This window comes from Mandrillus leucophaeus, unplaced genomic scaffold, assembly GCF_000951045.1.
Source record: "Mandrillus leucophaeus isolate KB7577 unplaced genomic scaffold, Mleu.le_1.0 Scaffold15, whole genome shotgun sequence".
NCBI classification, from domain to species: Eukaryota; Metazoa; Chordata; class Mammalia; order Primates; family Cercopithecidae; genus Mandrillus; species Mandrillus leucophaeus.
The window spans coordinates 3,310,502-3,334,492 of NW_012101476.1; the positions used below are offsets into that span (position 1 = coordinate 3,310,502).

Consider the following 23,991-nt stretch of genomic DNA (forward strand, 5'->3'; position numbering starts at 1 on the left):
AAACTGCAGGAAGGAGGCCATGTTTACTGCTTTATACCCATCGCATAGTGCAATACCTGTCATGTAAAAGGTGATCAAATTAGGCAACATGATATATAATGCTCTTTCTTAGCTAGCTGGTTTTCAACTTCTTCAGTCTTCATTCTAGCTTTTCTTCCTCCTGCAGAATCTTGATCTGTAATGGCTTCTCGAATACCGTTTGCTCTCTCTACTCCCATGCCTTTCCCGCTGCTCTCTGCTTTTATCTGGGATGTCCTTTATTTTTCCACTGGAAATCTTTGACTCATCTTTCAGTCTTTAATAAGAGCTATCCTCTATGAACAGCCTTCCTTTTTTCCCTTGTGTAGATAGAGGTGTTCTTTACAGCACTTCATGTTGGTTTGCTTCCTGTCTCTCCTTCAGGCTTGAAACTATCACTCTTTAGGACAGAGGACTCCATCTTTTCATTTTCTGCATCTCCAACACCAAGTATAGTGTTTGGCATATAGTCCATCCTTAAAATATTTGAGGAATTAATCTTGATCATATGCAGTTTTAAATAATAAGTGATACAGCCCTATAGCTCAAAATCCAGAAGTAGAGAACGTTATAGATGAAAAGCATCCTTCTTATCCTTGCCTTCCCATCTGCCCAATCTCCACTCCTTTCAGTGGGAAATCAGTATCTTGATGCTTATATATTCTCCCAAAGATTCTTCTGCATATACAAGAAAATACAATTATAGATTCTTATTTCCTGTTTTTAACACAGTGGGTAACTGATACGTATCTTTTCATCTCAAGACAGAAAGATTTCCCTTGTTCGTTATTTTAAAGCTGCAGTGTTTCTTTTGATGAATGTACTATATTTAACCGTTTCAGACTTTCCAGTCTTGCCATTACAAACAGTGCCATGTTTGAATTTGTACTTCCTCTTTTCTCCTCATGATTATGTTAGCTAGTGGTTTACCTAGTTTTTTCCTACCAAAAAAACTCAGCTTTTAGATTTATTATTTATTCTCTGTAATGATTTTCTTACTGTTATTTTTGGTTTTGTTCTTTATTAATTTCTTCTTTTGGGTTTCTTCCATTTATTTTGTTTATTTTCTGGCACTTCACATATGAGTTGTCCATTAAGCATAGTTTAAGCCATGTCTCTTGGTTCTTTTTTTAGAGACAGGGTTTTGCTGTGTTGCCTAGACTGGAGTGCAGTGGTGAGAATCACGGCTCACTGCAGCCTCAACCTCCCAGGCTCAAATAATCCTCTCACATTAGCCTCCCAAGTAGCCGGAACCACAGGCATGAGCCACCATATCTGGCTAATTTTTACATTAAATTATTATTATTATTATTTTTGGTAGAGTCGGGGTCTTGTTATATTGACCAGGCTAGTCTTGAACTCCTGGGCTTGAGCAGCTCCTCCTGCTTTGACTTCCCAAAGTGCAGGGATTACAGGCTTGAGCCACTGTGCCTGGCCATCTGTTAGTTCTAACGTGGTAATTTTAGTTTTATTTTCTTTGTGACCCAACGAGTTTCAAAATTTCCAGGTAGAGGGGCTTTTTTGTTTTGTTTTGTGGCTTTGTCAATAATTTATATTTTTATTGCATTTTGATTAGAGAATACTGTCTGTTTTTATTTTTTTTTGGAAGTTTTGAAGTTTACTTTGTCTCTAATTATATAGTCAGTAAACGTATTGATCAGGTTTACATGATTAAATAATGATTCAGATCTATTTTCTTACGTTTTTGGCCATTTGCCCAGAGGTCATGGCTTGAGATGTGGAGTCAAGACTGTGACTCCTGATCTGTTGCCTTTCTCCTAATAGCTACTATGATTCCAGATTTCTGTATATTACTGTTGTGTTATTTGTTGTATAGATAAAACTGAATTGTTAATTACATACATTTTTTATCATTATAAATTGTTCTTCTTGGTCTTATTTAATGCCTTTTGGCCTGAATTCCGACTCATCTGATACTAATGATTATGATTGCTGCCTTTTTTTTTTTTTTTTTTTTGAGGTGGAGTCTCACTCTGTCACCCAAGCTGGAGTGCAGTGGTGTGATCTCTGCTCACTGCAACCTCCACTTCCTGGGTCCAAGCAATTCTCACGCCTAAGCCTCCATGTAACTGGGGTTTCATGCGTGCACCACCACGCCCGGGTAATTTTTTGTATTTTTAGTAGAAATGGGGTTTCACCATGTTAACCAGGCTGGTCTTGAACTCCTGACCGCAAGTGATTCACTTGCCTTGGTCTCCCAAAGTGCTGGGATTACAAGTGTGAGCCACCGCACCTGACCGCTGCTTTCTTTTTAGTTGCGTTTTGTTTGGTATACCTGTGCCCTTTATTTTATATTCCATCTTTCAGAATCATTTTAGTTGAGTCTCTTTTATGTACAATTGAATTGAATTTTACTCTCAGACATATTCTGAAAATACGTTTCTTTTAATGAAAGTAATTTAGGCTATTTATGATTGGCTTGAGTTCTGTAATATTTTTCTTTTTGGTTTAATTCCTAAAAGACTTTCCTTGTGTGGTCTTTTATATTTTTTAATTTAGTGTGCGTGCATGAGTGTGTGTTTCTTGTTTTTAGGAAGGTTTGCATTATTATTTTAGTACTTTATGATTGTAAGTTTCCGTAGCGATTGTTTATTTAGACAGTCTCTTATTTTCTACCATGAGCAGTGGTAAAATTAGTTTGTGGTGTCTTCTTACTCTCTTTAGTCACTCATCTGATATTAGTTAATAACGTTTTCTTCCTTAGTATTTTCCTTTTTACTCTTAAATGTATTTATTTTTCTATTTGAGTAATATTTAACTTTCAGCATTACAAGTAGGCAAGCAGCACACCTGACTTCCTGTCTGCTTTTCCAGCCCGCCTCACTTATTTTTATGTTGATGACATATCCTGATAGGGAATAAAACATTTATATTAAAATTTCTTGCTCTAATGCCCTTATTTGCTAAAGTTCATTTTCATCGTCGTCGTCTTTTTTTTTTTTGAGACTGAGTTTTGCTCTATTGCCCATGCTGGAGTGCAGTGGCGTGATCTTGGCTCATGGCAACCTTTACCTCCAGTTCAAGCGATTCTCCTGCCTCAGCCTCCTGAGTAGCTGGAATTATAGGCGCCTACCACCATGCCCAGATAATTTTTGTATTTTTAGTAGAGATAGGGTTTCATTATGTTGGCCAGGCTGGTCTCATACCCCTGACCTCAGGTGATCCGCCCACCTCAGCCTCCCAAAGTGCTGGGATTACAGGTGTGAGCCACAGCGCCTGGCCTGAAGTTCATTTCTAATAGTTTTCTCAAAAAGTGTTGTTGGGGAAAAAATATGCCTTGAATTTCTCTATGTTCAGAATTGGGGCTATGTTACTTGAATGGCTGCTTGACTGGTTATAGTGGAGGATCCACAGCTCATACCTTTTAACCCTAAATATCGTGTAGGTGTCACTCAATAGTCATTTGGCATTTGCCATTACTGTGTTGAAATCTAGGCCAGCTGGCCTTTTTTTTCTTCTTCTCTTAAAATTGACTTGGTCATTTAAATGACTGCCCAAGTAATTTTTTCTCTAATTAATCAAGTAAATCCAATAACTCTCCTAGGATAGATCGTTCTTGGTGTTGATCCTTCTGGGTCCTTCTTCATGCCCTTTCCATGTTCATATTGAAAAATTCAGGGAATTTTATTTTCTTTTTCCTCAAATATATTTAAATACTAGTTCTGTTCTCTTGTTTTGGCTTGCTTTTTTAGGTACCCCAATGATGCATAACTGTGCTTTGCTTGTTTTCTGGCTATTTTATTCTTACCAATCACTTTTTTCAGTGTCATCTTTTTCTTACTTAGCATTCTGCAAAGTCTTTTCCCTCTACTACTCTTTTTCTCATTTCTTGTTTCAGTTCATTCAATTTTTTAAAAAATGCGTGGAAAACTGGCCAGAATTTTCATATATTTCATGGCAGTATGTTTCTGGAGAATTTTGTTTGGTAGGTTTTGAGGAATTTGTTCTTTTCTTTCTAATTTTTTTAATTTAAAAAAATGGACAGTACCTTTGCATTGATGCTGTACCTACCCTCTTTGTATTACATATCATGAGTTAGATTTGCTCAGCTTTGTTATTAACAGGTTTCTTTCTTTTTTTTTTTTTTTTTTTTTTTTTGAGACGGAGTCTCGCTCTGTCACCCAGGCTGGAGTGCAGTGGCCCCATCTCGCCTCACTGCAAGCTCTGTGTCCTGGGTTCATGCCATTCTCCTGCCTCAGCCTCCCGAGTAGCTGACACTACAGGCGCCCGCCATTGCCCCACCACCACGCCCAGTTAATTTTTTTGTATTTTTAGTAGAGACGGGGTTTCACCATGTTAGCCAGGATGGTCTCGATCTCCTGACCTAGTGATCTGCCCACCTCGGCCTCCCAAAGTGCTGGGACTACAGGCGTGAGCCACCGTGCCCGGCCAACAGGTTTCCTTTTTAAGGACAGATTTTTGCTGTGGTTTCTGATGTTGGTTGCTTTGGGGGCCATTTCCCTGTTCTGCATGGGTGTTGCATTTCCTCCTGGAGCTTTTGCTCGGTCTTTACCCTGCCTTTCCAGATGCTAAGCTTTTGTTGTATGTCAGGAATATGGGTTTATCACTGAAAGATAGAACTTGAGGATAAGTGGTCAAACTATAGAGAAACAATATGTGTTTATCATTGAAAGAAGCATGTTGATTGCATAGTTGAAGATCTGCCCTGTTTGGGCCAGCTTTCCCTTTTCTTTTCACTTGCTTATCCTGCTGTAATTTACCTTGAAGCAAATCTGGACAGACTGGGTGGCTTCAGTCAGACTTTTCTTTTGAAGTTCATGTTTTCTTACATTAATATCATTCTAGCTTCCGATAACTGAGAAACTATTTTCAGCTTTATTGGTGTGGGCCATTACTTTTCCTGAGAAGACAGATAAGCCAGGATAGGCTAGGGATGTTGGAGGAACAACAAACCTGAAATCTGAGGCTCTTGAAGTCCTCTGGGTTTGGTGGGCTCCCTAGAGTACCCTTTCAGGAGGTGACTCAAGGATCCAGACTACTTTCATCTACATCCTAGCATGGCTTTTAGGTGGCCGTGGCATGGGAGGCAAGCGTGTGAACTCAGCTTAGTCCTAGATACTTTGGACAAGAAGTGCCATGTCATTTTTATTCTTAGCCTATTGTCTAGGACAACAAGAGCATTTAGAAAATGTAGGGAAGCATGTGAAGCATTGGGGTAACATTGTGGCCCTTGCTACAGAAGTACTCACAGGGATTTGTTTTCAGTCAGTAGACTTGTGTTAATAATATTCCTCTTGTAAGTTATCTTGTTGAAAACAGAAATACTCATGATTTGGCTGGTAGAGGACAGTCTTTTGAAGGATGTAATTTATACCTAGCTTTGACTGTTACTCTTTACATGTCTATTTATTTATTTTTTAAGAGACAGGGTCTTGCTATGTTGCCCAGGCTGCTCTTGAACTCCTGGCCTCAAGTGATCCTCCTACTTCTGCCTCCTGGGTAGCTAGGATTACAGGCATGTGCCACCATGCCTGGCACATTTTTGTATTTTATATAGATTTTTAATCAATTGAATTGTATCAAAATCTATAATCATTTCTCATGTTAATAGTACTCTGTATAGTCTTTCCAGTGTTTAAATAAAACCGTCTCAGTCTTTTTAAAGGTCATTACTGTGGGATTTGGAAAGCCAAGGCCTCTGTTTACAGATCTGTAAAATGGGGTAATAGGGAGGGACTTGGACCAGGTTGACATTTCCTGGTTGGCTGTATGTTTTTATTGATCAGAAAAGTCTTTCATTTTGAAGGTCTTCTTTTGTCCTTCTCTCCCAGGTAGATTTCTACCCTACCTGCAGGATTTAGCTTATCCCTGAGTGGGGGGGATGGCTTGATCCCTAGGGAGTCTGGAGTAGAAAGATAGTAATCAAGTGCCAATCAATTCCCTGTCATCCCATTTCTTTTTTTTTTTTTTTTTTTTGAGATGGAGTCTCGCTCTGTCGCCCAGGCTGGAGTGCAGTGGCCGGATCTTGGCTCACTGCAAGCTCCGCCTCCCAGGTTCATGCCATTTTCCTGCCTCAGCCTCCCGAGTAGCTGGGACTACAGGCGCCCGCCACCTCGCCCAGCTAGTTTTTTGTATTTTTTAGTAGAGACGGGGTTTCACCATGTTAGCCAGGATGGTCTCGATCTCCTGACCTCATAATCCTCCCGTCTCGGCCTCCCAAAGTGCTGGGATTACAGGCTTGAGCCACCGCACCCGGCGCATCTCATTTCTGATTCTTCCAGAACCCATGTATTCCCACAGCTTTCTCTATCCTTTGAGTGATAGTGATGACTGATAGCCCTCAAGCGGGGAGGTAAGGAGAGTAAAGAGAGTTGAGTGTAGAGTAAGCAGGCTCAGATATTCTCCTGGGTAGACAGTGAAATGGTATTGGAGGTAGCAAGTTACTTCGAGTCTTTGGCATTTGGGGCAGGCTGGAACACTTTGGGAGAGGGGACAAGGAAATACTATCACCTTTTGGCATCCTGGCCTAGTCCTGCACCCATACCCACCCAGCCTGTTTGGGACTTCTTTAGTCAGATGCTCGTCCTCTGTGGCATGCTCCTTCCTCCCTCCTGTAAGACCAACACTTTTGGAGACCAACACAGGAGGATGGCTTGAGGCCAGGAGTTTGAGACCAGCCTAGACAACATAGTGAGACCCTATCCTCTATAAAAAATAAAATAAGCCAGGCATAGTGGCATGTGCCTGTAATCCCATCTACTTGGGGGAGGCTAAAGTGGGAGGATCAGTTGAGCCCAGGAATTTGAAGTTTGTGCTCTCTGATCTCACCACTGCACTCCAGCCTGGGTGACAGAGTGAGACTCTGTCTCTAAGAAAATTAAAAAAAATAAACACAGCATAACAACTAGTTATACAGCATTTACATTGTGTTAGGCATTATAAGTAATTTGGTATCTTTTGGGTGGGGGTAGTAGTTCCTGGAACCAGTCCCTCACGGATACCTAGGGACGACTGTATTTCCCTAATGACATATGACGTTGAGCATCTTTTCATGTGCTTAGTGGCTGTTTGCATATCTTCTTTGGAGGAGTATCTATTCACAGCCTTTGCCCCTTTAAAACTGTATTTGTCCTCTTTTGAATGAGCTGTAAGAGTTCTTTATGTATTCTGGGCACACATGTCTTACCAGATATGTAATTTGGAAGTATTTTCTCCCATCTTCCGAGTTGTCTTTTCACTTGCTTGGTAGTATAATTTGCAGCACAGTTTTTAAAGTTTGATGTAGTTTATTTTTACAGTTCTTAAAAGTTTGATCTGAAGCAGTGTTTTAACTTTTAGTTGCATTCTTCCCGATGAAAAAAATCTCAAAAGACTATCATTATATCCTTTAGCCTTTTTTTTTTTTTTTTTTTTTTTGAGACGGAGTCTTGCTTTGTCACCCAGGCTGGAGTGCAGTGGTGTGGTCTTGGCTCACTGCAACCTCCACCTCCTGGGCTTAAGAGATTCTCCCACCTCAGCCCCCCAGGTAGCTGGGACTACAGACATGTACCACCACTCCTGGCTCATTTTTGTATTTTTTTTTTTAGTAGAGACAGGGTTTCACCATGTTGGCCAGGCTGGTCATAAACTCCTGACCTCAAATGATCCACCCACTTTGGCCTCCCAAAGTGCTGGGATTACAGGGAGGGAGCCTCTGCGCCCAGCCTCTCTTAGCCTATTCATTTGGACTCCACTGAGATGTAGAAATCCCCTTAGATATTTGCATTTTATTTTATAGGTAATTTATAACATAGCTATACACACAAGTAATTGAGATTTCACATTAAGTGTTTATGTCTTTTTTTTCTTAAACTTTTAAAGTTTAAGTTCAAGGGTGCATGTGCAGGATGTGCAGGTTTGTTGCATAGGTAAACATGTACCGTGGTGATTTGCTGCACAGATCATCCCTTCACCTAGGCATTAAACCCAGCAGCCACTAGTTACTCTTCCTGAGTTGTTTCTATCTAAAGTATACGTATGTGTCCATCACTCAGATCAAGATATATGACATTTCCAGCACCCCAGAAGGCCCCTCACCTAAGCCAAAATTTAAAGTCAGTCAATACCATGGGAAGTACGTAAGAATCTCTTCTTTCCTTGTGTTTAAAGTATAAATGCACTTGGTATTGTTTTAGCCAAGTGTTGGCTCTTTAGATTAATGTAAACAGAATACTCTTCAGAGGTGACGCGCTGCGCTTAATTCTTGAACAGCTTTTCCCGATCTAGCTTTTAGGAGAGTTTGCTGGACTTTTTGTAAGAAGTTTTCTGATTGGACCTCTTCCTTCACTCAATTTGGAACTGAGAGAGAATGTTTTAGTGAAATCTGTTAGTATGTTGCACCACTTGGTGGCGCTGTTGTGTTGGAAACAGCAGCATTGTGGAAAAGTCGACAGGGCATTTGGTTGTTGATTTCAGAGTAAATGACCCCAGACTTTTGTTTATTATATTTCATTTTTTAGGAATCATCTTCTGCTTTAGTGTTTCCTATGAAATCCTTTGTATTCTTTAATTGAACCATAACAGTGTTCTTTCACATTCATTTTTTTCCAGGCATTTTTGAGCACAGAGATAAAATTAAATAGCTTTCAACAGTCAACTTCTTTAGATTTTGAAGAGAAAAAGAGAGCTAGACATTTGTTTTAGAAAGTCAATTGATTAGGAGATAAAACCCCATAAGAATTTCTTCTTTCCCTCTCGATAACAAAAGTGTTTGTGTGTTTCTGCATTCTTGTTTCTGTTTACTTGTAGTTAGTGACTCTTTACTAACTTGATAATCATTAACCGCTAGTAGGATACTTAAATGTGTGATTCAGGAGACCTTAAAAACATAAAGAAGATTTTATTATTTAAGGACAAATAGCATTCTTTTAAAGTGGTTCATTGTTCATTGTTGGTAAATGTAATTATCACCATTTTATAAGATTATAGAATTCCGTTTTCAAAGGAAGGATCTAAGTATTTTTCAGTTGCTTTTCAGAACACTCAAATTAGATGAAATATCCATCTAGCTTAAATTTTAGGCCGGGCGCGGTGGCTCACGCCTTTAATCCCAGCACTTTGGGAGGCCGAGGCGGGCGGATCACGAGGTCATGAGATCGAGACCATCCTGGCTAACATGGTGAAACCCCGTCTCTACTAAAAATACAAAAAAATTAGCCAGGCACAGTGGTGGACGCCTGTAGTCCCAGCTTCTTGGGAGGCTGAGGGAGGAGAATGGTGTGAACCCGGGAGGTGGAGCTTGCAGTGAGCCGAGATTGCACCACTGCACTCCAGCCTGGGCGACAGAGTGAGACTCCGTCTCAAAAAAAATAAAAAATAAAAAATAAAAATTTTAACACATTTGCAGTTTATGTTGATGAAAATATTTTGTGTTATTAATAACTTTCATGTGACTGATGTGACATTTTGCACTCCATCCCCTTTTTGAGCTTGTGTGCCCTTTGGAAGGCAGAACACGCAGAAAGCATTCTTAAGCAGGACTAGCATTGAACAACTATATAATTGATTATTTACAACATAAAGGATTTTATTTTGTGAATAATGGATGAACAGACATAGGACTTCAAGATTTCAGTAGGGCAGGGTGATATTTTGTATCAACTATCCTTTTTATAGGGGTAGAGGATTCCAAGAAAATGGAGTATCTAACTTCCATAATTCCTTAACTCATAACTTCCTTAACTCATTTTAAAAATCCCTATTAAAGCTGAAAACATTTTACTGTGTTGTTACTTCACTGACCTGTGCCTGAACAGGTAGCACAAAACTGTCTTGCTTTAAAATGCATGGCTGGACCGGGCATTCACACTTGTAATCCCAGCACTTTGGGAGGCCAAGGTGGGCGGATCACGAGGTCAGAAGATTGAGCCCATCCTGGCTAACACGGCGAAACCCCATCTCTACTAAAAAATACAAAAAATTAGCCGGGCAAGGTGGCGAGTGCCTGTAGTCCAGGCTAACCAGGAGGCTGAGGTAGAAGAATGGTGTGAACCCAGAAGGCAGAGCTTGCGGTGAGCCAAGATCGCGCCACTGCACTCAGCCTGGGTGACAGTGCAAGACTCTGTCTCAAAAATAAAATAAAATGCATAGCTGGCCAGGTGCAGTGGCCCACGCCTTCAATCCCAGCACTTTGGGAGGCTGAGGCGGGTGGATCACTTGAGGTCAGGAGTTCAAGATCAGCCTGGCCAACATGGTGAAACCCTGTCTCTACTAAAAATACAAAAATGAGCCGGGTCTGGTGGTGGGCGCCTGTAGTTCCAGTTGCTCAGAAGGCTGAGGCAGGAGAATCACTTGAACCTGGGAAGCAGAGGTTGCAATGAGCTGAGAACCTGCCACCAGTCTCCAGCCTGGGCAACAGAGTGAGATTCCAACTCTTAAAAAAAAAAAAAAAAAAGCTGTATCTGCCTTTTTGGGGGGACTCAGAAAAAGTCTCAAAGTAGATTGGGCTACTTGGGAGAAGAAAATGAAGTGAAGTGCAAGGGACAGGCCAACAAATAGAAGAAAAGGGAAATGATCTTAGACTAGGTAGCACAAGGAAGGAAAAAAAGAAAAGTGAAATGACATAGTTTAAGAATATCTGATGCTGTTTTATCTCAAACTTTGTTGAAAAATACATTGAAAAAGACAACTAAGATAAAAGTTTTAGAAATTCAAGATCTGGTTCTTGGAAAAATCAAAATAGAGAAGTGTATAGAAAATATAGTTTGAAGAAAAAGAACATTAAAAAGTTTAAGAAATGAGCAGATGATATACTTAAAATATTTTAAAACCACTTGAAAATCTCAGTGAAACTTAATGTTTTGAAAAAAATGCACATTTTCAAAATTCATTCAAGATAAAATACCCACATAGAACAGTAATCATGGAAGAAAGCGTTAAACTTATCAGTTGGGCACACTGGCTTACGCCTGTAATCCCAGCACTCTGGGAGGCCGAGGCGACGGGTCACGTGAAGTTAGGAGTTCGAGACCACCCTGACCAACATGGGGAAATCCCGTCTCTACTGAAAATACACGGTTAGCTGGGTGTGGTGGCACATACTTGTAATCCCAGCTACTCGGGAGGCTGAGGCAGGAGAATTACTTGAACCTGGGAGGTGGAGGTTGCGGTGAGCCGAGAACACGCTATTGCACTCCAGCCTGGGCAACAAGAACGAAACTCTGTCTCAAAAAAAAAATAATAATAATTTCATCTTAAATAGAATAAGACTAGAAAGCTTAACTGAGTATTTTTAGCCTTTTAAGGAAGAAATAATATCACTTGTTCAAGAGCATGGAAAGTTTGTTATTTCATGTATTAAAAATTCTAAGAAGAAGGAGCAAGAAAATCACAAGCATTGACCAATCTCACTTGTGAATGTCAATATAAAAATTTCAAGTAAAACACTAGCAAATCATATTTAATACATAGTATATTAGAAAATAAGAATCCAGCATGACCAAAGAAGATTGATCATAGGAATGGAAGGATGCTCTAACATAGGCAATCTATTAATATATATAACATCAGCAGGAAAGTAAGTAACTATGTGAATGTCCCATTAATTGCTAAAAGATAATTTGGTAAGTTAGCTTTTGCTTGGTAAAATGTAATATTATTACAAAAGTAAGATGCTACTTCCTTAACACGAGGAAGAATGTCTTAGACTAAATGCTAACAGTATACTTAAGAGTGAGTTACCAGAGATATTCATTTATCTAACAAACATGTATATTGAGTACCTGCCTATGTTCCAGGCACTGTTTGAGTGCTGATAAACTGTCTGCCATGGAACTGAACATTTCTGGTGGGGAGGGGTAACAAATGAGTTAACCATAACAAATCAATTATTTACTACTTTAAGTGGTAAATTCCATGGCCTGGGCGCAGTGACTCATGCCTATAATCTCAGCATTTTGGGAGGCTGAGGCAGGTGGATCGCCTGAGGTCGGGAGTTCGAGATCAGCCTGACCAACATGGAGAAACCCAGTCTTTACTGAAAATACAAAATTAACCAGGTGTGGTGGTGCATGCCTGTGATCCCAGGTACTTGGGAGACCGAGGCAGGAGAATTGCTTGAACCTGGAGGCAGAGGTTGCAGTGAGCTGAGATCACGCTATTGCACTCCAGCCTGGGCAACAAGACTGAAACTCTGTCTCAAAAAAAAAAAAAAAAAAAAAGCTTTGTAGGGGGATTGGGAGAGGTAGGTTGGGTTAGGTGCAGTTTCCTTGAAGTATTCAGAATGGGTCAAAACAGGGAGACTGGGACTCCCCTTAGGGAGGGAGTAAACAGTATGGATGTTTAGGGAAAGCATGTTCCAGCCCAAGACAGGGACCATTGCAGAGGCCCTGAGTCAGATCATCAGTGAGGAGTCAGTGGGCCTGGTGCAGGCGAGCTGGGAGGTATGGGAGAAGAGGGTGGATCAGTCCCTGAGGTCATGGAGACGCTGTTTGCTGCTATAGAGTTTATACCTGGGCCTCCTCACTCCCAGTGCGTTGCTTTGCCATCTTGTTACCTTTGCTCTGGTACCTGTACTTTTCTGACCCGGAATTATAGCAATGGCAACAAAAGAACTTATGCATAAATTTAAATCCTATGTTTGAATTTGACAACTGATTATGAACTGGAAAATAATACTTTCTTTGTTGTTAAAATGGATGTGGAAAATGAATGAAGAACCTAATATTCTAACTAAAATTCGTAAATTTAATGTTAGTGTAAATTCATCTATTATGTAAGAACATTAAATATTCATTTGCTCATTTTTTCATTTGTTCTTTTTTTTTTTTTAGCGCTAGGAACATTAGGGAAATTATTACATGTTTGTAAGAGTAACTTATAGGGGCCGGGTACAGTGGCTCACGCCTGTAATCCCAGAACTTTGGGAGGCCAAGGCAGATGGATCACGAGGTCAGGAGTTCAAGACCAGCCTGGCCAATATGGTGAAACCCTGTCTCTACTAAAAATACAAAAATTAGCAGGACATGGTGGTGCTTGCCTGTAATCCCAGCTACATGGGAGGCTGAGGCAGAAGAATCGCTTGAACCCGGGAGGCGGAGGTTGCAGTGAGCCAAGATTGCACCACTGCAGTCCACTCCAGCCTGGGCAACAGAATGAGACTCCGTCTCAAAAAAAAAAAAAAAACAAAAAAAAACCTTACGGGAATACCTTATTTTTATAATATCTTTAGAGAGTGGTGGGACCTATTTTTGTGCATTTTCCATGTGATAGCAGCTTAGACTTTAATTGATAAAACCTTAAAAATATTTTAAATAAACATTTAAATTTTAGCATTAAATGTTTTTATATAATGGATCATAGTTTTCACTGTTTCTTTAAAGAAAGATATGATTTATTTTAAAAAACTATTGCAGTATTGCTACAAAGCTATCGTATTGCCAGCTTCTCTCAGCGTCTGTCTTATTTCTGCAATGGTGAGTGTGATATCCACCGTATAGAGTGGTTATTAGGTTTAACAAGTTGAGTGATATATATAAGGCCTAGGACAGGGCCCAGCACATTAGTAAGAACTAATTCACTTAGAAATTATAATAGCCGAAGTTTTTGAGGAGTACCATGTTTTTGAGGCTTTTAGGTATGAATTTAACCAGTTTCCTCCTTTCAACCATACCTTTCTTCTTTTCAATTTTTTTTTTTTTCAATCTTTTTGAGATAGTCTCACTCTGTGGCCAGACTGGAGTCCTGTGGCATGGACTTGGCTCACTGCAACCTCCACCTCCCAGGCCTGAGTAGCTGGGATTACAAACAGGCCCCACCGCAGCCAGCTAAATTTTGTATTTTTAGTAGAGGTGGGGGTTTCACCATGTTGGCCAGACTGATCTTGAACTCCTGACCTCAGGTGATCCGCCTGCCTCAGCCTCCCAAAATGCTGGGATTACTGGCCACCATGCCCTGCCTAACCATGCCTTTCAAATTTATTTCCATCCTTCTTTTTTCACTGTGTCCCTTTAGCTAAGGGTTAATGTATCCATCCGAGGAGCTTTCCAGATCTAATTATGTGGTTTTTTCCCTGATGATCAAACATTTTCATATATTATTGTATGGTACAGTGTTGTACTCAGCAATAATCTTTTTTTGAGATGGAGTTTCACTCTAGTTGCCCAGGCTGGAGTGCAGTGGCGTGATCTCGGCTCACTGCAACCTTCACCTCCTGGGTTCAAGGATTCTGCTGCCTCAGTCTCCCGAGTAGCTGGGATTACAGGCACCTCCCACCACGCCCGGCTAATTTTTGTATTTTTAGTAGAGACTGGGTTTTACTGTATTGGTCAGGCTGGTCTCAAACTCCTGACCTCAGGTGATCTGCCTGCCTCAGCCTCCCAAAGTGCTGGAATTACAGGCATGAGCCACCGTGCCCGGCCTCTACTTAGCGATAATTAAGACTTGTATGATTATTTGTTTCTGTTCTAATTGGCTTCAAGCTGTCATAATTTTTAAGCTCTTGTAATTTTATAGTTTTTAGCTTCCTCTCTCACTGTTAGCTCCATTACTTGCTGCTGTCGGTACAGCTGCTTTTATCAGTTCCTCACTACTTCTCATCTTCAGAGTCTGATCTGCTGAGTGTTGAATCATTGAGTAATAACATCTATGGCAGGAATGGAAAATAAATTTTAGCTTGCATCTTGATTCCAACTAGTAGTGGTCACCTGGAGTGCTGTGCTAAGCAGGATTCCGGAGCATCATTCCTGTGTAATGGGAAAAAGTGCTCTGACAGTGGAAGAGGGTGGCAGTGTGAATGCCACATATTTGCCATTTACTGTCCAAATTAAGATCCTGAATGAGGATCTGAGTGGGTTCTGTAATGAGTGAAATACGTAAGTTAGTGTATAGATTTTGTAATACTGTTTTGCCTTCCTTGAGGCTTTTTCAGTTACTGAGTACCATTCATTCATTCGTTCATTCATTCATTCATTCATTCATGTGATGGAGTCTTGCTCTGTCACCCAGGCTGGAGTGCAGTGGCGTGATCAGAGCTCACTGTAACGTCCGCCTCCCAGGTTCAAGCAATTCTCCTGCCTCAGCCTCCCGAGTAGCTGTAACTACAGGCGTGTGCCACCATACCCGGCTAATTTTTTTATTTTTAGTAGAGACAGGGTTTCACCGTGTTAGCCAGGATAGTCTCGATCTCCTTACCTCATGATCTGCCTGCCTTGGCCTCCCATTACAGGCGTGAGCTACCACACCCAGCCTGTTGATTACCTTTTTGCTTTAGACCTTGGGGTTTCCAAATAACTTACCCTGAGATAAATGAAGGAAACGGCTTTAAAGGATTTTGTCTTACACTGAAGAAGTTACCTTGAGATTTGTAAATATGCAGTTACTCAGTAATTTAAGTCGTGTCAAAACATACTGTTGTTTTTTGTGTGTGTGCGTGGTGTTTCATATTTTATCAAAATTACATACTTAATAAAATTATAGTTATGCAATAAATTCACGGAATGGAGAATGCCAGAATATTAATAAAATTTCAGAAGGCTCATTGAATTTTCAAACACTTCTTTATGATGGCAATAAATAGGCATGTCTGTATGATTGAGTTTTAAAATCATTTAATGTATGAATACATCTGAAAAAGTTTAAATTTTAAAATGAATTATTCTTGATATGTCTTTCCTTTGACACATATCACATATAACTTTTGCAGGTTGGATTTGCTACCATTTTATGCAAGATTGGTTGCTACATTGCATCCCTGCATGTCTGATGTAGCAGAGGATCTTTGTTCCATGCTGAGGGGGGATTTCAGATTTCATGTATGTATTTAAGCATTTATTTTGTAATATATATATTCTTATACGTTGAGTGAGGATTCTTTAAGAATGTAATTGTTGGTGAGCATATTCTTGAAATTTGATAGTGGTATAACAGTTTAGAATTTATGGCATTCTAAATTTTTGAAAAGTGGTTTACTTAACGAAGCTTGAAATTGATCAGTGATATTCTGTTGGAAGGTGAGCTGTTGCTGCTACCTTGTTCCCCCATTGCAGGAATGGCACTTCTTTGCTTTTCCAAGGTAGAAACGCTTCTCCAAGGTCAAGACAGCAGGAGCCTTCATTGGTGTTTCCAAAAGAAACATAATTGGCCACCATGAGTCAGGGTGTGGTGCCACACAGGATAAGGTTCTTTAGGTGCTTGGGTCCAAATGTGTGGCGTCTACAAGTTTCCATCAATAATCTGATACTAGCGAGTGCTGCCATAGCCCGTGTTTCTTTGATTCTTGCCTTAAGAAATTTTACCTTGGATCATGGTGAGTTTCTTAAAGATCACCCTGGGAAATAACAGGAGCCTGTTACCAGATGGCTTCCCTTTCTCTCTAGCCCTAGAAGTATGAACAAACTATGTGTTAGTGGTTCTCCCAACCCATGTTATCCAGTTACTTCATGGAGATGCTTCTGCTTCAAATACAGGCTTGATAGTGGGGAAATGATACTGCCAGAGGTGACTGAAAGTGGACGTTGTTAGACTGTGAAAAAACATGAAATTCAATTGTTGTTAGCCAATGGAAAAATGGTGTTTACAAAACTTTGCTTCATCATAATTTGGTCAGAATGCAAATAAAAACAGGAAATGTCTGCACGTGCTATCTCTCACTCACTATGCACCAGTCAGTCGTATTGCCAAGCTCTCGGAAGAACAGACAAAATTCCCGAGGTCAGGAACTCAAACGGTGTAGTTGAGGACACAAGGTTTAAATAAAAATTAATCCTTAAATGTAATAGCTGTAAGGAATTGCATGCTGAATTGCCAGGTGAATTATTGGAGAGTGGGTGCTTTGAGTGCAAAGGAAGGAGAGTCTCTTGCAAAGGAGAATAGTCTGTAAGCACTTCTTGTTAGTATGAGATTTGTGGTTAAGATTTTTTGGGGCCAACTTTTGCTAGTTTTTCAGATTTTCACAGGTAGTATGTAAGGGAAGGTTTCTATGTTTAGAGAGGTTGGAAACACTGAACTCAATAAAGTTAAATGGTTTTGTTTTGTTTTGTTTTGTTTTTAAGAATTCTCAAAGCATTCATATGGTAATGTGCTCTGTGAATCTCCTGGAGGGCATGCATATGGAACCCATCAAAGAACACACTTTGACAAATGCTGCTAGTTCAGAGACAGATACATCATAAGCCGTGATATTCTTGTTGATATGTTTAATCTCATTGTACAAAGAAGTAACTGTTTTACTAGTGGACAGTATGAGTTATTATATTGGTTATATGCCTATACCCCTCAACCAATCCCCAAATTAAAACACAAGTTCCTGGACCAAGCATAATTAGTGCTTTTGGTGAAAAACTTAAAATTAAGAAAATTCTATATGTACTCTCTCGTTTGAAAATTGGGGTGAGAGTTGGGGTATTGGCATTTTTATTGTACTGCTGCAATGCTTCATTACAAGGGAAGAATATCAGAACTCCAGGAGCACACTTTGGGAACCAGTGCTCTCCGAGGGAGAAGAAAGAGCACTCTATGTACTTGATCACCGTCTACTTCCTCCAGGATCTGGCCTTCCTACCCCAAATCTATAGGCTTTGCCAGCGATTTTCTATTAGGCGGAAACATGCTCGCCACTCACATCCTTAAAGTGACAACAACAAACACCTTTTCTCAGCATCCCCCGTCCCCTCCCTCAGCCGCCAACTGTTTCATTACCTTCTTATTGAAATGTTTGACAGTATACTTGTCTCTGTTTCTCCTGACATTTACCCTTTGATTCACCATCATAGCACCCTGGCAGAGACCAGCAGTTGTTTTTCCGGTTGCCTGTTAGTTAGTGTCTCTGCAGACTGGAAACTGCCAGACTCTCCTGTTTTTTAGGAAGCCTGCCTCTGGCTCCACCACATGCTAGCATTGTAACTGTGGCCAACTTAGACTCAGGTGTTCTAAACCTTGGTTTCCATGTCTACCAAGTAGGGTTAATAATTGCATTTTTAGAAATAGGATTGTTGTTAAGGATTAAATGAAATAATGCACGTATAACTCCTCACATAGCATCTGTACATAAATATCATTTAATAATAATTATACCTTCTATACCACCATTCTCTCCTGGTTCTTACTTGTGTTACTTTCTTAATCTCCTCCACCTTTTTTTCTACGTGAGTTTCTTTGTTGGGATTGGCTCAGCTTTCTTCCTTCAGCCTCCTTTTTAATGGGATGCATTTAGCTGGCCTTTAATTCATATCTATTTTTCAACAACCCCAAATATATATATCTTGCCAGAACCTCTCTTATGATACTTAGAAAGTTTTCATGTACTTTGAGCTAAATTGGTCCCCAAACTGAATTCATTATTTTCTTCTTAAAAATGTCTTTTACTTCCTTGAATCTGCTTCTGTATTTTCCCTATAAATTTACAATGTATTTTATCCAATTACTGAGATAAGTACCTCTACTTTTGCACCTAGACATTTAGGAGCCATTGTTTACGGAATTCATTTGATACTGACTTCTAAAACGACTAAAATCTAGCATCTTCTCTTCGTACCTCCTGCCACTGTCTTTCATTTTCTATACCTGGAGTTATGATAGTAGCTTTTTAACCAGCTTTTCTTGTCTCTGTCTTCTACCTAGATCTAGTGTTATTTCTGCAGTCTGATATGTTTTCCCCCCTAAGAACCTCAACTGAGAAATAAAGCTTTTGTTAACAAAGCCGTGTGAAATTTCATTGGCAGTTAAGGAAATTCTAGTTGAAACAATGGGTTTGCTAATTTAACTGACAATTAGAAAAGGTAATAGACATGAGAAACCAACATTCTCAGATACTTCAGGTGGGAATATGGTGAAGCTGTTTGGCACTAGATTTCAAGAGCCCTAGAGGCATTCATACTTTGGACAACTCCGAGGACATGTCCTAAGTAAACAAATCTATGTACCGAAAAAGGGTGATTCACACTATGACTCTAATAGGGAAAACTGATCATCTGAAAGCCCAACAGTGGATTAATAAAATGGCCATATAATCACAATGCTGAAATGATGGAAAGCCATTAGAATTGATGTTTACAAAAACCTTTTTAGGGCCAGGTGCGGTGGCCCACACCTATAATCCCAGCATTTTGGGAGGCCGAGGCGGGCAGATCACCTGAGGTCGGGAGTTCGAGACCAGCCTGACCAACATGGAGAAACTCTGTCTCCCTAAAAAAAGAAAAAGTACAAAATTAGCCGGACGTGGTGGCGCATGCCTGTAATCCCAGCTACTCAGGAGGCTGAGGCAGGAGAATCACTTGAACCCAGGAGGCGGAGGTTACCGTGAGCTAAGATTGCGCCACTGCACTCTAGCCTGGGCAACAAGAGTGAAATTCCATCTCAAAAAACAACAACAGCAACAACAAGTTTTTATATCAGAAAGTACTTTTTTAAAAAGCAAGATATAAAATCTTACGTATAATAAACATACACTTAAAATGCTTAGAAAGTAGAGAAGAAAAAACGATTACATGTGAGTATGTTAACGTGGCAGTCTTTGGATGGTGGGAATATGAGGAATTCTTTTCCGTTCTGGTTTTCTGTGTTCTCTAAAGTTTCAGTACGGCCTACTTCTTTAGTGATGAAGGGGACAACTTTTTGTTTTGTTTTGTTTTAAGAGATGGTATCTTACTCTGTCACCCAAGGTGGAATGCAGTGGCATGATCATCGCTCACTGCAGCCTCAAACTTATGGGCTCACGCGATCCTCCTGTTTCAGCCTCCCAAGTAACTAGGACTACAGGCGCATGCCAACACACCTGACTGGGGAGACAACTTTTATTTAACATAAGCAAATTAAGTCACTGACATTTTAAAAATTAATCATCTCCCAACTTTTTGATTAAGTTTCTTTATTTGTTAAAATAAGTTGACTACATATCCCCATTATAGGTATATTTATTTCAAAATTACATACCTTGGCAATTGTACCAAATGCTTTTGTGCTTTGTAAACCATACAAAAACAAATGGAAATGTGTGAGATAAAACATATAAATAGAATTGCAAGTTTCCCCTCCCTACTCCAAGTAGGTAAATAGTCTTATGCACTCTACTTTGGAGATACTGGTTCACAAAAGTTTTTAAAGAATTTTATGTCAAGGCAAATTTACTTATTTATAGACTCAGTACTGATTTTATGTTTAGCCTACAGTAGGTTTTCAGAAAAGTTTGCTGAATGATTGAAGAAACTTCATGTAAAACAAAGTGAGCAAATTATGGAGGATAGAAAATCTATTTGGGTGAATATCTATTTGGCCCTTCTAGAGGGGCCAGCTTGACTAGAACAGAGGATTCTTTCTCTAGGAAAGTGGTAAATGATAGGCCTTAGGAAATCCTTACAGTTCATGTGTGTTGATATATCTGAAAAGTTTTTTGTTGTTGTTGTTGTTGTTGTTTTTGAGACGGAGTCTTGCTCTGTTGCCCAGGCCGGAGTGCAGTGGCGGGATCTTGGCTCACTGTAACCTCAGCCTCCCGGCTTCAAGTGATTCTCCTGCCTCAGCCTCCCAAGTAGCTGGGACTACAGGCACAGGCCACCATACCTGGCCAATTTTTGTACTTTTAGCAGAGACGGGGTTTTACCATGTTGGCCAGGTTGATCTCAAACTCCTGACCTTAAGTGATCTGCCTGCCTTGGCCTTCCAAAGTGCTGGGATTATAGGCATGAACCACTGTGCCCAGCCTGAAGAGTTTTAATTAGTATATACAAACTTTGTTGTTCAATTAATCTCAATTTTATTTGTCTTTAGCAGAGTTGCAAGCCACATTTTTGCTATGGATGATTGATTATATGAATAAAGTCTTACAAGAGGCATTATTGAACTACAAATATATAGAAAATGTTACATTGTTAATTCATCCAGAAGTGTTTTGACATATTTTTGATCATAAGGTTTTAAGAAATGAGAGTGAAGACTGGACGCAGTGGCTCACGCCTGTAATCCCAGCACTTTGGGTGGCCAAGGCGGGCGGATCACCGGAGGTCAGGAGTTCAGTCAGCCTAACCAACATGGAGAAACTTCACCTCTACTAAAAATGCAAAATTAGCCAGGCATGGTGGCACATGCCTTTAATCCCAGCTACTTGGGAGGCTGAGGCAGGAGAATCACTTGAACCTGGGAGGTGGAGGTTGCGGTGAGCCGAGATCACACCATTGCACTCCAGCCTGGGCAACAAGAGTGAAACTAAGTCTCAAAAAAAAAAAAAAAAAAAATTAAGAAGAAATGTTGAATGAGGAGTGAGAATGTTAGCCATTTTTATAAGTTACAAGCTTTTGAAAAGCCTTCAGTTTTCTCATCTGAAAATGAGGGAGTGAGATCATTGATTTATAACACTTCATTTAAATATTGTATAATTTTGTCATTTTTATTAGATGTAACCTCCGTAACCTTTATAATATTTCAGAATAATTAGAATTAATGTAAATATATGATGTGGATGATACAGCATGTTAACATGTTTTGAAAACTAGAATGCTTAGTAATGCTTAAAATGGTGTGATATTCCATAGCAGTTGATGAAGAGGATATGCATCCAATGTCATCCAAGGAGATTTAAAAATAGATATATGTATTTCCCAACCCTACTGACCCTAAAGACTTAGTTTTAGTATATAGTGTTTTTTTTTTCCCCTTTTTTTTTTTGAGATCGAGTCTCACTGTGTCACCCAGGCTGGAGTGCAGTGGCATGATCTCATCTTGCCACAACCTCCCCCTCCCAGGTTCAAGCGATTCTTGTGCCTCAGCCTCCCGAGTAGCTGGGATTATAGGCACGTGCCACCATGCCCTGCTAATTTTTGTATTTTTAGTAGAGATGGAGTTTCACCATGTTGGCCAGGCTGGTCTCAAACTCCTGACCTCAAGTGATCCACCTGCCTCGGCCTCCCAAAGTGCTGGGATCACAGGTGTGAACCACCATGCCTGGCCCGTTTTAGTGCGTAGTTTTTGATATGCTTTCTTATGTGTTTTCCCAAACAAAGACACAAGGTCAGTGTAATTTACATTTAAAGTTAAAAAAAAGGAAAGAAAAATACCAGTTTCATTACTTAACAGCAACGTTTTGGTGGTTTTTTGTTTTTTAGTTTTTAGTTTTACCTTTTTTTCTCTATAGTTTTTCATGGATGAATTATATTTTATGTGTAATTTTCTGTTATTTCTCAGAAGCATTTTACCCTGTCATTAAAATACTCCTTAAGCATCATTTTACTTATTTATTTATTTTGAGACGGAATCTCGTCTCGCTCTGTTACCCAGGCTGGAGTGCAGTGGCACGATCTCAGCTCACCACAACCTCCCCCTCCCAGGTTCAAGCGATTCTTGTGCCTCAGCCTCCCGAGTAGCTGGGATTATAGGCACGTGCCACCATGCCCTGCTAATTTTTGTATTTTTAGTTGAGACAGGGGTTTCACCGTGTTAGCCAGGATGGTCTCAATCTCCTGACCTCATGATCCGCCCGCCTCAGCCTCCCAAAGTGCTGGGATTACAGGCGTGAGCCACTGCGCCCAGCCTAACATCATTTTAAAAGTTGTCTAATCTTCTTTTGTCCTGTACCTTAATTGCTTAGTACCAAGTGAAGTGTAGTCACTACCATCATCATCATTATCCTTACTTTACCAAGTGGGCAGACAGGCTCAGGGAGTTTATATGACTTGCTTAAGATATTATATCCCATAAAGTGATCTTAAGAGCACAGACATTCTAACTCTAGAACTTTTGCTCTTTCATGTCACTGCAGAATGTATATTAAGCTTTAGCTTTTCAATTATTTGTCAGCAAACATTTATTTAGTGCCCATGTATTAGAGGTACAAATATACAAGGAAGGATAAAATGAGTGATAGTATTTATTGAACTCTTGCTGGTCCAAAGCACTGTTTTATGTGCTTTACAAGTATTAACTTATTTAAGACTCATAACCCTATTAGGTCCAATTTACAGATAAGGACATTGAGACACAGGTTAAGTAACAGGCAGTAAGTGTAAGGAATAGTGCTGGGATTGAAATCCAGCAAAACTGGTCCACAGTCCACACTCAATCAATCCTCGAAGCTCAGAAAATAAGGTAAATTAATAAGAGAAGTTTTTTATGTGCATGTATATGAAACATTTATTTGTGAAAAGTTCTTTCTTTATGAAGGCTGTGCTTCTTTCTAAATTACAAGGCTAATAATAAGCAGTCAGGTTTATTCAGTATCATTTTGTTTAATATTACAAATGAGACTCTAGTTCTATTTTATATTTGTCTCTAATTGCAAAACTATTTTGTATGCTTAAATGATGTCATTAAAAAAAAAGTTCTGGCACTTTGGGAGGCCGAGGCGGGCGGATCATGAGGTCAAGAGTTCAAGACCAGCCTGAACACCATAGTGAAACCCCGTCTCTACTAAAACTACAAAAAATTAACCAAGCGTGGTGGCAGGCGCCTGTAATCCCAGGTACTCAGGAGGCTGAGGCAGGAGAATCACTTGAACCCGAGAGGTGGAGGTTACAGTGAGCCGAGATCGTGCCATTGCACTCTAGCCTGAGCAACAGTGCGAGACTCTGTCTCAAAAAAAGAAAAAAAAAGTTCTAGGCCGATTGTGGTGGTTCACACCTGTAATCCCAGCATTTTGGGACGCTGAGGCAGATGGATCGCTTGAGGCCAGGAGTTTGAGACCAGCCTGGGCAACATGGTGAAACCCCATCTCTACTAAAAATACAAAAATGTAGCCAGACGTGATGGCACGCACCTGTAATCGCAGCCACTCAGGAGGCTGAGGCACAAAAATCTCTTTAACCTGGGAGGTGGAGGTCGCAGTGAGCTGAGATTGTGCCACTGCACTCCAGCCTGGGTGACAGAGTGAAGCTGTCTCAGAAAACAAGGAAAGAAAGTGCTAAACTAATTCAGGGCACTACATTATGGTCACTGGTGTTCAAATGAAAGTTTTCTAGACTGTAGGTTTGGTTTTCCGATGAAAATGGAATTCTGAGGTTAAATCCAATTACATTTATCTCGATATGTCTGTTT

At 40.0% G+C, this 23,991-nt stretch overlaps 1 protein-coding gene across 2 annotated transcripts in view; it reads left to right on the plus strand.

Annotated features, from left to right (window-relative positions):
• The window catches only part of UPF2 (UPF2 regulator of nonsense transcripts homolog (yeast)), a 140,571-nt gene that overhangs the window by 57,788 nt on the left and 58,792 nt on the right, over positions 1-23,991 (plus strand). For both annotated transcript variants that reach the window (XM_011974897.1, XM_011974896.1), the window contains exon 9: positions 15,680-15,788. In XM_011974897.1, coding sequence (XP_011830287.1) covers positions 15,680-15,788 — 109 coding nt within the window. The remainder of the gene's footprint in view (positions 1-15,679; positions 15,789-23,991) is intronic.